This window comes from Xiphophorus maculatus, chromosome 16 (assembly GCF_002775205.1).
Source record: "Xiphophorus maculatus strain JP 163 A chromosome 16, X_maculatus-5.0-male, whole genome shotgun sequence".
Taxonomy (NCBI): domain Eukaryota; kingdom Metazoa; phylum Chordata; class Actinopteri; order Cyprinodontiformes; family Poeciliidae; genus Xiphophorus; species Xiphophorus maculatus.
In genome coordinates, this window is record NC_036458.1 from 14,638,112 (window position 1) to 14,655,945 (window position 17,834).

General features: G+C 40.2%; 1 protein-coding gene across 3 annotated transcripts in view; it reads left to right on the forward strand.

Annotated features, from left to right (window-relative positions):
* LOC102219068 (septin-9-like) overlaps positions 1 to 17,834 on the forward strand; it is a 98,870-nt gene that overhangs the window by 11,706 nt on the left and 69,330 nt on the right. The window contains exon 1 of one of the 3 annotated variants that reach the window (XM_023348698.1): positions 4,685 to 4,791. The exons of 1 other annotated variant lie outside the window; for it this stretch is intronic. In XM_023348698.1, the coding sequence (XP_023204466.1) occupies positions 4,770 to 4,791 (22 nt within the window). In that variant the 5' untranslated portion in view covers positions 4,685 to 4,769. Of the gene's footprint in view, positions 1 to 4,684; positions 4,792 to 14,230; positions 14,521 to 17,834 lie in introns of those variants that run through there. One more of the 3 variants, XM_023348696.1, reaches the window with a different exon arrangement.

Consider the following 17,834-nt stretch of genomic DNA (forward strand, 5'->3'; position numbering starts at 1 on the left):
AAAAGTCAGAGATCAGACAACATTCTTGTTACCTTGGAGTTAACTTAGGTTTATTTTTAAATGTTTTTTGCTTGTACTGTGTTGTGTGCAAATTTAAAAGACACTTTAGTGCTAAATGCACAAACAAGAAAACACAACTATCATATTTACACAGAGCATTCAGATGTTGGTTTAACTGGTAATCTAAGATGTAGTGAGCAAAAAAAAAAAAAAAAAAAAAATCTCACCATGTGATTTTCAGGTGTGCTTTTGTCAGAGGACTTTCACAATATTAGAAGCATGCAAGCTGAATCTTGCAGCTGAGGGCTCTGTAAATTGTTTGCAGCGTGTGTGACAGCAGCCCTCACTAAAGCTGAATTGTAAAATGACCCTCAGGATGTAACACAGAGGGAAAAAGACAAAGGATAAGGGTAAAAACAGAGGCTGTTTAACTCATTCTGATGGATGCGTATGTTTCTGCTTATGCCTGGCATTTATTCTTTTTTAGTGTGTTATCATTGAAAAATATTGAGCGATATCAATTATTTGCACAATTTGACTGTGGCACAAGCACTCAGAAAAAAAAAAGTCATTTACAACAAGAATAAGTTTGCTTTTGCTCTTTGGTATGCCTTTTTTTTTTTTTTTTTTACCATGGAGCACAATGTGTAAAGGGCGGCTAATGACTGTGAAGCTTGTATCTGATTTAAAACCTTTGAGCAAACACCAGGTGCATAAATATCTCTTGAGTTCCTAATTGTTCTGACATGTTTCCTAAAAAAAGTTCAGTTATTTTGCAAAGAGGGCTACTTCATCTGTCTTTGTTTTTCGGCTGTCTATGGGTCAGAGAGTGATAAGGGGTTGGGAGCAAACAAATGGGGTTTTCCCAATTGCTTAAGAACCATTACTGGCTGAGGTTATTTCAAGTTTTTATGTGTTTTGAAGTACATAAATGGGTATGCTTTACCTTGATATGACTGAAAACCACTCCAGGACTTTGGAGGTGAAGTAAATTTGCTTTAGCACACATGTATGTACAACCTTACACACAAGTTGCTAGGAAGTGCTTAGAGGTGTGGATAAAGTCCTCACTGTCAGCAGACTTCCCTGATGTAGGGGCATTTACCACTATCCATGTGTGTGTGTGTTTCTGTGGGATGGCTGGCATGGCTTAGGGAGATGCCCTTATGCAAAGCATGTGCTAGCACAGCAGAGTTACGAGCCCACAAGCATGGAGGTTACTTTCAAATAGTGATCAAATTTTAATTGAAAAACAGGAAGGAAGGAGATTTTTCAGTTGAAACAATAAGCCTAGTGTTGTGATCTCCACATTTAGATTACATACCAACACTGTGCTGCCATATAGTCCATAATTTACAGTACTCTGTCTTGAGTCATCCCTCATTTCCTCATAATTTGCTTCCAAAGATCAAGACCTCCGCGTGCTCTCTTAGTGTTCTTGAGCAATGTTTCCTCCATGTTTTTTTCTTTCTTCACTTTTTTTTCTGCTTTTCATTCCAGTACTTGACCGATTTCAGAGGAATGTTTAGTTGGTTGTTAGGGCACTTAACCCTGACCAATAAATCATTCAAACAAAGAAAGGCTCCTGAACTACATGTCTACACAAAGCAGACAACTTAACGCACTGCTGGGTCTCTGACTTGGGTTTCATTGGCATACAAATGTACACCGCTTAAAGTAAACAACGCATTAACATCACCTTTCTGTGCATCTCTCAGTGTACATGATGGGATTTTCAGCCACCTCAGGCAGTTTCAGTTGTTAAATTAAAAATAATTGTGGCATGAATATTGCAACATAAAAATACAGCACATAATGCTGCAGACATTTATACAAGTGATACTCAAATATCACATTTAACCATACTTCCTAAACTCATGCTATTCAGAAGCTCTGACTGCACTGATAAAGTTGATAAAGATGGCTCCAACATCGGACGGTATGACCTGTTGCCAAGTGGGAGCTCCTGTAGACTGACTATTGAGGACTAAATGTTCAGCCCAGATAGTCAGTTGATTATTGAACAAGGAAAATATATAGGACTGTGAAAGAATGCTAAAAGTAATTTACCCACTCCTGGCACCGACACCGACCTCAGTTTTAAATCCTTCATCTCAGTGCACACACATGCTATACCAAATCATAAGCAACACATATGAACACTTTATGTTTTAAAGAATGTGCTTTATTTTATTATAGTGACAGTATTTCAACATTTCAACATATATGTATAAGGAGACAGTGTAAGTAGCAGCCTGTCACAAAGACAGCGTCTATTACTGTTGCTTCTATAAAAAGAAAATTGCAAAGAGCATATAACCTCAAATTTGAACTTAGCACCAACCGGAGTATTTCCAACAACAACAACAAAAAACATTTCACAGAAAAACATGACACATGGTAGATGATCAGCTGAGAGAGCATGAATCTCTCGGTTCCTCTTTTTATAGGTTTTTTTTTGCTATGTCTTAAATCTTGATTCAAGTTGTTGATCTGAGCAGACAGTTTTGCTTTTTGTATCTGCTATGCGCAGATGAAAAAGTAAATCAGAAAGTGAGTCAGTCCAAGTCCAAATGAAAACTGAAAGTCCTTCATAAAGCTTGGAGAATTATTAATCAAGGTTACTGTAATGGTTACAAGTCTGGTGCTGCAGAAGAAATATTAAGACTATGTCCTTTTGCATCATCACAATTCCATACTTTGACCATTTGAGGGTGCTAACGTACCTTATTTCCATTTTTCATCAAGCAGGCCACTGAAGTTGGCTTTCTGATTCTGAACATATGAAAGGCAAATGGACAACAAAAATGACCATAGAAACACACCAAAGCCACCAAATGTTTTTGTTTATTTTACTGTAGCTACTTGTGCATGGGAGTCATACTGAGACACTGTAAAATAAAAACACAAATATTAGCAATAAAACATTAAGGGCAGGAACAATCATTCAGAGATCAGGTCCTGCAGTCGTTTGCTTGAAGTAAAAGGAGGAACATAAAAAAGAAGCCATTTTCCCCCAAGTTTTGCATGTACTGAAGGGACACTGAATGTAATAGTATTTGCTTTTTTATGCGACAAATAGGAAGTTAGATGCACTGGTAGTAAGCCAGTAAGAGATTTATAAATGAAAAGTATCCAGTGCAATAGTCCACATGTGAACAGCAAAAGTCAGTAAACCAAAAAGTGTAAAGTGTGATGGTGAGTAAATGGTTTACATCTTGTGATGAATCTCAGTGCCCCGTGATAAAAACCACCCAACATCATATGGTGGTTGTTGATATGTTATATGTATTTTAACCTATATAAATGCCATTTCTCTCTGCTATTTGCTTGTCTGAAAAGCGCTGTATAAAACGGACTGATGGATTAATTTTGAGGGAAATGACATCTACAGAAAGTTTTTATAAGCAGTGTCTTGCAAAACTATTTGTACCACTGGGCACAATAACATTTTGTCCTGTTATTACCTTGGAAGTGTTTTAATAGATTTTGTTGTGTCAGACCATTTCAAAAAATGCATAAAAACAAAGTGAAATGGATACTTGGTTTTTAATTTTATTTTCTCTGTTAGTCTTTCAACATGCAATATGCTTTTCCTTCGTTTCTCCTAAATTCCCTCTGAATTTCTGTCAGAAGTCGTCAAATTGATAAGGAGAATGCATCTGTGTTTAATTTATTAACATTATAACTACAGCTCTTTGGCTATTTGGGGGCACCAACGTACAGATTTTCTTTTTAACACACTTGTTAACTCTCAGCTAATGGTCTTAATCTGAAGAAATGCTATCCAGAAAAATCCCCCAGAATGAAAGTTCTCCTACAAACATGCAGCAGGTCAGTGGGTTGGTGAGGGTTGCGCAAGCCGGCAGACTGACATGTCTAAGTGTGTTTGAGCTCTCTATCAGAGCTCAGACGCTTACCATATGACCTCTGACCCCATGCACAGCTTGAGGGACGTGCCAACAGTCAGAGGTCATCTCAGTTTCCTGAACACACATTTCGGAGCGAGGGTTGATGCTTCATCACACTTTAAATCTCTCACGCTCTTTCTCTCGTTGTGCCTTTCATTGTTGCTGGGAATATGGAAAGGCTTTCTCTTCTGTGTTGACTCTTCAAACATTTCAGGGAAGTTTTTTTTTTTTTAGTCATTAGTTTTTGCCCTTTTCCATCTGACTCCAATATTATTTCAGCAGGCTATCATCTTCCACGACAGAGCTGTATCTATGACACTATGAGGAAACTCAGACATGTTTTTGGACTTGACAGGATTACAGTTGGTATCAAATGAATCACAGCTCTCCAACACGAGGAGCTGAAGAGTTTTCTTTTCCTGCCACTTATTTTCACCCAACTAGACCCCATCCATGTCACACGGCTGGGCTGATGGTTTCTATTTTCAACATACAATGAAGCTTCAGTCTTGTGGAGAGATTTTTTTTTACATAAGGAGAGGAAAGAGAAAGAAGAGTCTGCAAATGCAACATATGATCAGCACATGGGGATGTCGTAATTCTGAATTCATTAGCAGGGAAGGAAACAAAGCCAGGAGAGGGAGGGAGAACCAAGAGCCTGAAAGGAAAGAGAGAGTGAGAGGAGGAGGAAGAGGAACCCAGCGAGGGAAGGAGAGAGGGAGCGATTGACGGGAGAGGAGAGGAGGGAAGTCTAAAAAAAAGTTGGGAGGGAAGAGGGGAGAGAGAGAGAGAGAGAGAGAGAGAGAGAGGAGTGAAAGAGCAGACACTACATGTGGCTGTGGAGGGAGCGATCCCGTTATGGAGGGGGACAAATTCTCAGGTAAGACAAACTCCAGAAGCTCTCAGCTGAGAGGAGCTCAACTTCTCCCCTCAGTGCAGTTAGATCTGCTCCTTTTCTGCGACCGAGACACTTTTTTGCTGCCGTCTGCTTTCCCCCCCTCTGTGGTATTTTCCACTTGCTCATTCTGGCCTGTTTGCTGACTGCATGCTTTTTGGGGGATTTGGAGCTGGAAGCTCTGCAGAGCTTTTGTAGCAGCTTTGGCTACAGCTGCCAGATTTGCAACCTTTTCTGCCTTTTCTGTCTCCTTTGTAATATCCTTTGCGGATAACCTACTATTATTTTTTCCTCTTTATCACCACATCCTGACACTTTTCCATCAAAGTTTAGAAAATGTAACTCTACCGAAGTGACACAAAATGTCACTTTCTATCCAGACATGTCTGCTTCTCCCTCATTCTTCCTGAGAAGAATGGTGTGAAAACAGGAAAGAGCTCTGTTTGAACAGAACTACTCTTGTCCCATGTGGCTTTTTAACCTACTTTGGCACTTTGGCCCCTTTGGTCAGACTTTCCTTTAGTTAACGGGACAGAGAGTCCCAAAGCAGCAAATAAAAGCTCTGACTTTGAACTGAAACCTTTTAGAAATATTTCTCACTGTTTATATGTGGGTGTGGGTGTGTGTGTGTGTGTGTGTGCGTGTGTGTGTGTGTGTGTGTGTTATTATGTGTGATCCCTCTGCCATCAGGGAGGTTATATGTGTGACCTAACAGCTTGCCACACCTTCAGGTTGTGTGAAATGTGGCCCCTTGTTTCCATGTACTTTCTCCAAGGCTTTGCAGCAAGTCATTACAGTTTTATGTATGTTTCCCACAGGCTTTAACTGTTAACTACTGCATTACTGTGTTTATATTTTCCAACATATAACGTACAAGGTTTTCTGGCAAGGTGCTGTCTTTGTGTATATGTGTATGTACATTTCGGCTTAGGTCAATTTATGTGCTGGATTTTCAATCATTTAGAAATAAGACAGTGCTCTGGTTCATTTATGTTGAGCCTCTTTGATCTGCAGGCAGCACAAGTCCTTTTGACACAAGTCTGCCATGTCCTACCACCATATTTCTCCCGTACCCTATAATTTCTTTTGTTTTCTTAGAAAAGTAAGGCAAGGCAGGAGTTTTCACTGTAATTTTGAGGGCTAGAGGTCAGGACATCCTGCTTGCTGTTCCTTGAGTCCCTTTGCTGTTTAATACTGAGGTACAATATTGCAACCAAAATGGTCGAGACGTCAAGGATGCAGTGAGAACATGAGAAATTTACTGTGCGAGTGATGGATATCAGTGAAACACGTCTGTGGGAACATTTGTCATGACTTTAGGCTACGAGAGAAGAGAAGGGATGGCAGACAGAGCGGTGAGAGTAAAGGAGGAGGGAATGCAGAGCGCGTTAACAACAGGTGTTGTAATCCTGGACGTGCTGCTGTGGGGAAGTACTTTTGCATCTCTGCTATGTAATGCTCACCACTGAAAATTTTGTCTGTTATCCATGTGAGGAGTTCAAAGGATGTGTCTGTTATGCAACAAATCTGTGGCTTTACAGGAAGCTAACAGACTACCTTCATGGTAACCTCTTTCTGTTTCGGAGAAACCATTCTATATGTTCTGCTTCAAGAAAGGTGAAACAGTGATTGCTTTCATTCTATACCACAAGATCCGCTGCCCCAGGTAGCCAAACGTATCAATTTTCTATAATCAGTTTATTTGCTAAATTTTCTTTTCCTAGTAACTTTCACTAAATTATTATTATTTTTTCTCTTATTCAGCCAGTTGTATGCAGTTGCCATTCAATGTTAATATGTTCACTCTGCTGTGCACAGATTTCTTCTGGTTAGATTTAGTGTCTTGCAAAACATTTTTACATATTGCAAAGTTACAACCACCATCTACTTTGTGTTTCATTTGGATTTCTTAAATAGCCCAAAACAAAGTAGGACACAACTATTAAGAGACATGTAAAAAAAAAATTTTTTTTTTGTTTCAAATAAAACTCTCAAGAAATGTAGAATGCACCGATACTCAGACACCAACTTTTCCCCGCCTGGGGTTTTTGCACTTATGTCTTTCCCAAACGTCATTAAGTGTGATCATATAGTTAGGGTGTCTGAGAAAAGGAATTTTAAGTCTTGTCACAGATTTTCAAAAGGATTTGAGTCTAGATTTGGGGGGCACCACTTTAGCACACATATATGCTTTGGTCTAAACCAAAGTAGCTCTGCATCTAGAGCTACACAGCTGTAGCTCTGGATGTAAGTGAATCTCCTCCCTGGCCTCTAATAGCGCTCTTCCTGGATGATTCTGTATTCAACTTCCTCTGTCTCCCCATGACATTCTCTAACCAGTTTAAATTTTTATTATATAAAAGATAATAATTTCATGGCATGATGCTGCCTTCTCCACGTTTTGTCTTGAGGACGGTGTGTTCAAAAAACCTCTGAGGCCTTTAAGTTGCTGGATTTATACTAATTACACACCGGAGGATTACGTTTATGACTTACTCGACTTATCAGGGCAATTTCAATGCATTGGATTTTATTCAGGGGTAGCAGAAAAGAGGACCTATGCAGCTAGGTGTTATTTTCCTCATACATCACAGTTCTGCACTGCCATTGCAGAGATTCCCCACAAATTACAGTAAATCTGTGAAAATTAAAGGAACAGTGTATGAACGTTTTAGAAACTGTTTTTTGTTTATCAAGAAACAAGGTATCAAAGCAGATACTACAAATTTTGAATATATTGAGTTTATGGTAAGGGGCTGTTTTTAGTTACAAATGAACAATAGCTTTCCCCCTCTAATCTTTGGAAAATACTAAATTAAAATTTTCAATAAATCTAAGAACAACAGACTACATTTGACACTTTATGTCAGCTGTTTCAAGAAAAATGTTTGTAGCTCTGTGTTGGTTTTTACATGTTTAATTTTTTCTTTTCCACACTATTTGGATGTGTTATTGGTGGCTCTCCCTACCATCTGCCTCAGCCAAATCAATTCTCCTCATACTCATCGGTTATGCTCCTTCCTCGTTGTGTCCAAATCTGCTTTCAAGACTTCATTGGTTTCCTGTGCATGCTTTTTTTCCAACATGATTCAACAGTGATTGTGTTTCTCAGTGGAAAACACTCAGCAGAAACCCCAGTGAGTGCGAAGCGAAGATGAAGGGGCTGACGTGTCTCGTTAATTTCCAGTCTCATGTGGTCAGCTGATGATCACCTCATATGACACAGACACAGTCAGAGTCTCCTCCAAATGTCAGAGTTATGACGGTTCGGGCAGCTGCAAAGCTTCGCAAATTCACTCAGAGTAAATAAATAAAAAAATTGTTTGCAATATATTTTTCACCCAGCAGGTGGAGGTGCAGAGTTGATCAAGTCAACTGTGTCTGCGTTGCTCTTTGCAAAGCAGCTCCTTTTACTACCTGAAATTTTTTGAGACAAAACATTAAGATTTACTTTGCTGTCCTGGGCATGAATTGTTTTAGGCTTTCTTTTTTTTTTTTTGGTTGATTTTCAATTCATGATGAATAGACCAGTGTGCATCTGCATTGGCAAGACCAAGAACGGTCTTGCCAATACAAAATGTTGGCTTCGTTGTTATTGACTCTGCTGTTACCCGTGAGAGAAAAGGGGGAAGATGATGGTGGGAGAAAGTAAGGCCAACTGGGATTTATCTCTGGTCATGGACAGCTGTGCTCAGTTTTCTATCCCAGCCTACGCTTGAGATGCACACGTGCAAGGCTGCGGCATGTGTGTGCCTGTGTCACAACTATGCAAATAAAACAACGGAGCAAAACGCTGTTGAATAATATGCCATTGTGTCTGTATGTGTGTGTGTGTGCATGCATCACACAGTTTTCCGACAGGTGTTCCCGTTTGATAAAACCTTGCCGGGTGCTGATGCTTAACATTTGGTTTTGGGCAGCTGCTGTCCTCACAGCTGTGGCTGTACTTTAGATAAAGCTGCTTGACCATGTGGGTAAGGCCTTCGGAGGGGGGTCAGGGAGGGAGTCAGTGTGCATGTGGAGGTTTCTGCTGTGCTGCATTACAGCCCATTCAAGCTTCTTCTGCCATTACATTTTCAGTTAATAAATCCCTGTACATTGCATGTGTAACATAACTGTTTCCCGTATCAGAAGTTGCAGATTCTCACCGGTTATCTCTGGAGTTTATTTCCCACATTCAGCTGCACACTGCTGTGCTGAATTAAAAGTCAGATATTTCTCTTCTGGGGTTTAAACTGGCCGTGCTGCTTCTCTCATTAGTCATGCTCGCTCTCTGTGTGTGATTCTCACAGCATGCACATACTCTCTCTGCAGGGGTTCAGTGTCACCACACATCTTCTGCTCTGTTTTAATACCCCCTACTTCCCTTTTTGCACCTGGGGAGACATCTGCACACCTTTTTCCAGAGATCCTTCCTGCCTTACTCATCCCCACCTCCCCCCCCTGTGGGGTCTCTTTATTATGGTGGTTACCATGTGAACTGAGATAACAGTGGGGCCAAATCCAATTTATGCATGCATCTGCATTTAAGTAGACATAGGTAATGTGCTCACCACCATTCATGGTTTTTACCGACTCCAGATGGGGCCACTACGTAAAGAATGACTCATGGGTGAGTTTTCCGCTTTGAGGCCAACAAAGCTTTTGTTGTTTTTGGATGAACACAGCAGGAAGCCGGAGTTTCCTCTGTTGCTGGCGCTGCTTATGATAAAAATAACAACCACTGCCCAAAAATGAAATCAAACTCACATGATCATAAAACTGAAAATAATGGCTTGAGAAAAAAACAACAACTCATAATGTAGTTATTAATTACTATAACAAGACAAAAATCCAATTAAGATAGTAAACATGTGGGTTTACAGTTTTAAACTTTAAGCATTGGCATTCCTCTTCGTGCTGAGGTGTAGCTATAGCTTAACACATCAGTGGTGCAATTTTTACATCAACAAAAGGACATTTTTATAGAGTACATTGTCACATAAAGCCCAGCCTCCCAAAACAAATATCCTTTCTGGAGCTTAATAAACACTCAACCGTCATGAAACAGAAAGGCCTTGTTGTAAAATTTGCATGCATCTTAGTGAGTAGATCAGCAAACTGATAATTGGTTGTAATTCACTGTAGAACAAACCGAGCTACAATACAAAGATTAAACTCATCGTGTCACATTGTAGCTATGTTAACACAACAATCAAACTGTGAAGATTAACTTTTGTACTTTTAGAAAGTACACTTGCCATTTAAAACATTATCTGATGCTAAATTAGCAGCATTAAATAAATAAACGTTAGCAGTGAATGTGGAGCAGTAAAAATAAACTACAAAACATAAACATGGCGCTGAAAGGTTGTGAGATAAAAACAAAGAAGCCCTCCAGGAACGTTCATTAGCAAATGTGAGAACCTCTGACCTGTTTGGTGGTTGTGGTATTTTCATCAGTTAGGCAGAGATACCACTATATTTATATATTTGTGTATATATATATATATATATATATATATATATATATATATATATATATATATATATATATATATATATATTTCTTGTTAGAAGTACGTAGAAGTTGACTGGAGTCTGTCAAAATCTCCTGGGTCTCCACTGCTTTTCCTTTTTCTACATGTTTATGTTCTCTGTCTGGTAAAATGCTTAGTAACATGTGGATTTCTTTCAACAGTGTCACAATTATGCACTGGACACGAACGTAACATTATTCAGTGTTTTATTTGCAAATACACATGTATAACATGCATCTTTCTTCGTGCTCTTCACAGTTGCATGCTATTTTTCCAGTCTATTGTAAGATACTGCATCCCAATGCAACACAATTTAAATTGCAAGTGCCACGTGGCAAAATGAAAATGACTCCTGTGACCAACAGTTTATGCTTTTTGCCACATTTGCATCTGTATTTTGAAAAGAAACAGATTTTTGCAGCCATAGTTTGCAAGATGTCTTTTTAATGGCACAGGCAAGACTACTAGGGAGGTAACCACCTTGCCTCCAGGCATTTGGACATGCTCCTGCTTTTCATTTGTGTGCCACTGCTTATGTTTATGTCTCTGGAGATCAACTGTTGACATTTGTAATTTGTTGCCCTGGCATTGCCCTAACAACTGCCACACTAGCCTGGCATCCGTTTATAGAAGTTATCCTCTTCTCTGCACTCTCTGACTCCTCTCGTTTTTCACCTCCTGGAAAGCCAAGGGCCTCTTTGGGGTGGTGGTGGCTCTCTGGGTTACATTAAGCAGCAGGCGGCTGTCTCTGTCTCTCATCATCTGTATGCTGCTGTGCAACCTGACACCAGCAGCTGCCTATTTGAGAACATTATAAAACAATATACCTCCCCATTTTTTAAATTAATAGAAGAATAAATTCAAGATTTTGATTCAAAACTGAATTACAATGCGGATGCCGTGGATCACATCATGTCATGAATGCAATGCATGCACATCGATATGAATGAAGCTCCTTTCTGGGTGAAAAACATCCCGGTTCTCTCCCGCTGCGACAGTTGTTACAGAAGATTGGATTAGCGCTCTGTGGGCTTGTTTGGGCTTGTGAGGATGTGTAGCAGAGATAGATCCAAATTGCTCTGAGTGAGCGTGCACATCTCCTGATTTATTTGTGGTGTCAAACCGGGTGGTTGAATGTCAGGAAGTGTTTCGATTTGGTTTTACGATGGATCACACAGGGGGACCAAAGAAGCAGTCAACAGACTGAGGGTAACTCTGGAGGAGCAGCAGAGATCCAAAACTCAGGTAGAATAAACTGCTGATATGATAACTATTATTCACGTACTCTACAAATCTGACCTTTAGGAAGCAAGAAAAAAAGTTATAGTTGAAAGCAAGTGAAATTTGCAGTTTTCATGAAGTGAGACAAGAACTTAGTCTGTCCTACATGCAAAATGCTCTGCAGTAAACTAGCAGTCCTAATCAGCCTGCATATGTGATTTCTATGTTGAAGCAAGGAGTGAGTGAATAAATGAATGAATGAATGAATGAATGAATGAATGAATGAATGAATGAATGAATGAATGAATGAATGAATGAATGAATGAATGAATGAATGAATGAATGAATCAAATGGATTGGGAAATGGGGAAACTGGGCAAAACTGATGGGAAAATTGATTGAAAATCGACGACAGGACAATTCTTGAAGAAAACCTGTTTGAGACTGCCAAATATTTTAGACTGTGACTGAGATTCACCATCCAGAAGAACATAAACCACAGTCACTTAAAATTTACTGAGAAACTGTAGCTTGACTTTACTGTATATGTTCACAGAAATTTTCACTGATTCTGAGAAAACAGTTTAAAAAATAACCAATGTTTCAGTTTAGGTCTAGGTGCAAGGTATGTGCAACATACCTTGCACATCTTCACCTACTTCCAATGTGTATGGAGAGGGATAAAGATCCAGTGTGGTGAAATCTCCAGTAACAACTGAAATACTGAGGAAAGAACTTCACTAACAGACAATATTCTGAAATGTGTTGGTATGTTAAGAACGTTAGGTTCTCAGAGCTTCAAGTGTTGCTGGATCCTTTAGTTGTGTAAAAATGTTATAGAGACTTGGGGCGGCTTTTTCTTCTACTCTAAAAATATGCAGAACTTCACGTTAGGCTATTACATAAAAGTTCTACTAGTAAGAATCAAAGTTTGTAGATAGAACAAAGTTGAAAAAGTTTGGTAACCCTTGGATGTGTGTGTGTGTTTGCGTGTGTTTGTGGCACGGTGATGGAATCTCACACACGTGTTTGACAGGATGTGCTGTTTGGGTCGAGGGTGTGTCTGGACCAACATTCTCCTCATGTTTCCATCTTCAGCTATTTGCAGATTGAATAACAGTACAGTAGTGACACTGCTCCCATTCACACTGTGTGCTCACAACTGGGGGTTGACATATTAGTACAACACTGACCTCTGGTGGAGGAAGTTAGGTTTTGTGAGTGAAGAGGAACAGATGCTACAGATAGTTTTCCATCTGAATAGGGAGATATGGCAGCATTATGGGAATGCCTGTAATCTTAAAGGATGAAAGACTCAACTTTCCTGTGCTATCTGGGTTAGCCAGATGTGACCACTGCTAATTTTTTTTTCTTTTTCTTTTTTTTTGTAGATTTCATTCTTTGCTCAGTTCAATTCCAGTTAAATCAATGTAGTGTAACTTGAATCTCAGACTAAATGTTGTAGTACAGTAAATACTTACTCAGAATCAGCGTTCTGGTTTGTGTGCTTGTGGTCCGAAGTCAACAAAACGTGCAAACTCTGATACCAATGTAAGCAGCACGGCCGCTGTGAGTTCAAGACACTGAAAATCTTAAGTAAACACAGATAAATCTTAGGCATGAGTGCAGCTATTGCAAGGACTGTTAACCCATACAGCTCCATTAAAATGCAATAAATTAACTGCAACTTAAACCCAAATTATATATAAAAAAATATTTGTCTCAATTTCTTTTAATACTCAAAGTGCTTTTTTTTTATTCTTACATGAGTCAGGAATGCTTTTGCTTAAAAACTCCAGCACATTTATTGGCTTCCATAACAATCTTTAGAAGCAAGTCCATACACACCAAAAGGTTTCATAATGCATTCAGGATAGAAACAGTCCCACAGCATCACAGATCCTCCACCGTGCTTTCCATATATTAATCCTGGATTGTTCTGTGAAAAAAAAAAGCTCAATTGTAAGTAATAAAGGGTCCTTTTGGTGGTTGTTTTTGCACCATATGTCTGAGTCTGGTGTAGCTGCACGAGGCGTGGGGTCAACCTAAACCAATGCATGAGGAATCAGACCCAGAGGTGCTTGTGCATCATCAGTTTTGGTTAAATTCGCTTGAGAGCTGCAGATAATCTTGCTGCATTCTTGACATACATTCATTGACATACACGCATGCAAACATCCCCCAGCACTCACCTTCTGTCCGCTTCTTTCCACCTCCTCCCCCACACACAGACACTCATTCGTGCAGCCATTAAGTCATTAGGGAACTCATTTATTGATGTCTGCCTCCAGAGTGTCCACTCACCGCCCGTGTGAGCGTGCCCTGGTTGTATTAGTTCAAAGTGGACTTCTGGATCCTCTACAGCTATTTTATTTCCACTCCTGCCACAGTAAGATAAGCAGATATTTATTCTAATGTGTGTCTGTAGGCTGCAAAAAACTTGTGGGACATGGCGTTTAGCCATGTGATCTTGATAGGACGCGGATGATTTGAGCTGTCTGTTTGAAAAATAAAAAGAGTAGTTTTGCAGAAAGAAAGGGAGGGAGATATGGAGGGAAGGAGAAAAAAAGGGGGGGTAACCCTGTGAGCTAGAAGAGGGAAAGAGCGAGAGGGAGGAGGGCGCCTGGTGGGTGTCATTCCAAGCTCTGGAAGTTGAGAAGAAGGAGGAGAAGAGGAAAAATAAGTTGCTGCTTTAAGAGAGAGGGGAGATAGAGAGAGATCAAGCAGCTCAACTCTTGTTGGGTTTTTTTTCTTTTTCCGTTTAACCTCCTCTCCTCTCAGCTGCACAGGCTCCTAATTTGGGATTTGTTTAAAAGCGGGACTGCGGCTCAGGAAGACTTTTCCTTGCTGGGGTAAAAAGGGAACCCTGCTCCCTCTCTTTTTCTTTCTCTCCCACACACACACACTTTCTCCCCCAAAATGTCTGATTCCACTGTCAACGCTCACTTGGAAGGGATCATATCAGACTTCGAAGGTCAGTGTCTTTCTTGTTGTCTTTTTTCCCTGTGCTTCTCCTGCAGAGAAGCGTTCTCTTTAACCCTGCCATGAGGACACTATAGATAGCTTCCACATGTTGTACTGGAACCAGGCAGATCTGGAAAACTGAAGAGGGCTTGTTGACGTCTGCATTGAGGTGTGGTGTTTTGAAAGGGAAATGGTGCTTAAAGTGTAGCGTGTTCATTCTCCTTCTTTGAGAATCTGTGAAAGTGGGTTTGCTTTTCAGGTCTCTCGTGGGTCAGAGACCGTGCAACCAGAGATAAATGTGCATCTGAAAGACAAAATGATGCCGTAGTTTTTGTCCAGCGTGAAACTTAGAGCTGTGAGGTGAACACCTGGATCACGTCTTTCTTTTCATCTCTCGTATTCCCCCTGTCATCTCTCCCCTCCCACCCTTTTTCCTCCTCCTCTGCCTCCTCGTCCTCTTGCTGCGCTTCCACTTTTCCTCCCTCAGCAGCTCGTCCATCCACACCCCCCCTTTGGCATGTCATTGGTGGATGTGAGGAGAAGAGAGGGCGCAGGAGGGTGGGGGAGGGAGGTTGACAGGCTGACACCTTTCCCCCCAACCTGTCTTTCCATCTGTCTCCCAAAACATATAGCCATTAGGAACACATCTGCACACGTCCAGGGCTGCTGGTCTGTCAACACCAGTGTGCCAGTGGTATGTACGGAGAACCTATCTGCCTCTCTTCCTGTCTTTTGCGTCTTGAAACCTGTGGATTACATAGTGCAGCCGTGCAGAAAGATAAGTGGCGTTCAGAAAACAGGTTTCCGGAGGGTGAAAAAGTTTGCTTGTGGCTCTGAGTCGTGTTTTCAGATGCTCCTCACTCATGTGGAACACCAGCATAATGGGTCACTGTTGGGGTTTTAAACAATGTGTGTTGAAGCAGGTTGGGCTGGATTGTTAGGAAATAAGTCACCAACATGAACAATCAAGAATGAAGAGCAGAGCTGACAACGCTATGAGGAGAAATATAGGTTTTTATAGGTAATATGTTTGGGTTGGTGACACTGTTGCTTTGCAGCAAGGAGGTCCTGGGTTGGAGTCTTGGTCACGGGTCTTTCTGCACTGAGTTTGCATATTCTCTCTCTCCAGGTACAAAATTTGAAAGCATTACTTTTATGTTATTTGTTAAGGTATAAGTGTGTGTGTGTGTGTGTGTGTGTGTGTGTGTGTGTGTGTGTGTGTGTGTGTGTGTGTGTGTGTGTGTGTGTGTGTGTGTGTGTGTGTTTGTCCTGTGTCTTTCTTTGTTGTCCTGTGATGGTCTGCTGACCCGTCCAGCATGTAACCGCGCCCATCCAGTAACCACTGGAGATAGGCACCGGCCAACCCCCCCCCCCCAAATAGAAGAAGCTCTTTAATTAAGTGCTGAGAGAAACTCAGACAGAAACTACAGTGTTAGCCTGGTCATATTTTGTTACAGTTCTGAGCTTATACAGGTAAACAGGTTAAAAAAAAGAAAAAAAAGAAACAGAAAACCCATTTGTCATGCAACCACAAGGTAACGTGTTTTTCTTTTGTTTTTGTTTTTGTTTAGATGCTTCCTTCTACAATTAGCATACCTACAGAAACAAATGGGTGGTGTTTCCAAAGAAACAGCCCTTATAATTAAGGGCAATATAATTAGTTGCAATTATAATTAAAACTGAAAAGAACAATGAAATACCAATGAAATTGCCATTGGTTCCTTAAATAGGTTATTAAGTAATTAGGGAGTATTAATTTCACTTTTGAAATTTCTTGTTCCTTTTAGGCATCCAGCATGACGCAGAGTATCACATTTCCTCTTGAATCTTTGCCAATTATGCAAGGCAGAACAAAACATCAAGTGAGCTTTATCAAAGGAGGTCAGAGTAATCACATGTCACGCTGCAGCAATGATTTCATATTAGACCAGCAAGTGGGTGTGGTTGTGTAGACCAAAGAAGCTGTCAATGGGGATCAAAGCCTGATCACGAGATTTGAAATGGATACCTATATATTATTACATATTAAATATGTTCCTGGTGGTTCGTTACTTCTTTACAGGTCAATGCAGGTGTTGCAGACACACTGCAGGAAGAGAAATATTTGGAAAACAAAGCCACTACAGAAAGACTACAGAACAGCATTCCTGTTTAATAATACGTTGTAAAGCATGCAGAGTGTCATCACTTCTTCTGCTGTGTTAAAGCTGAAATGATCAGAAAACAAAACCTTCTTGCCCAGAAGGTTATTGACCTCAGATGTGGCCTCAGTTTCAAAACTACAGATTATTGACCGAATGACAGAACTTCCTGCTCAGCAGAAACACAAGGATGCTCTCACATTTCTGTTTTAGTTTTATGGAAAGTCGTCAAGAGTTTTTAAATACATACAAACAAGATTGTTTAAAACATCTAGCAGTTCTGTGAATGGCCATCGCTCTCTATTCCTCAGGAGTGAACTTCTGATTGTTCAGAAACCCCTCGGACATTTGAATTAAACTAACATAAATGTATTTCCATTAACTCTATATTAGGAACATATGAGACATTGATAAATTCAATAAAATATTTTGTGGAATGAAACTTACTTGAAGGGATTGTTGTGAGACCTCAGAAAGTCAAATGCCTTAAAAAGAAAAGAAAAGAAAATTGCTACTTTAAGCTGACTGCCACTTAACTGTAGCAAGGCTTATTTCACAAAAAAATTTTTTTAAAGTAACAAGGTGAAAGAGTGTCATTAAGAAGCAACAGGCCTATATATGGTTGACATGCTTCAGATCTAGGCAGCAGTGTTCAGACTCAGCGCTGGCCCAGCATGCATGAGGGAGGAAGTGCCTCCTCACAGAAGATTTTTCTCAGGAGTCTCTTTCCTTATCGGCCCAATCAGGCCTCTGTAGACCCACCAGCAAGGACAGGCTTCCTGCTAATGACGCAACTATGGCGGTGCTGCAGGGAAGTACCGGAGGTCACTGTTCACAGTGAACACAGCAAGGCTTTGTTGAGCTTTTACTGAGTAAGAATATACGCAGAAGGTAGTCTGAAGAAAGTCATCAGCAGGGTTTAGTCATCGTTAAAAACAACTAATATGTTAAGAAAGATTTATATTGTACCATGAGTGAAGAGCTGCTTTTTGCCTTTTATTCTACAAGGAATGGAAAATGTGTTTGACAAGAGTAGCAGAGATTTGGTTGGTTTAAACTTTGAGTGTTCAGCTTGTAAAACTAATCTTATTCATTCAGACACAAGTTAAGTGACAGGACAGGACATCTACATTTTTTTAAGTGTTTTGCAGTTTTTATCCATTTTTATTCTTTTTTTTTCAGT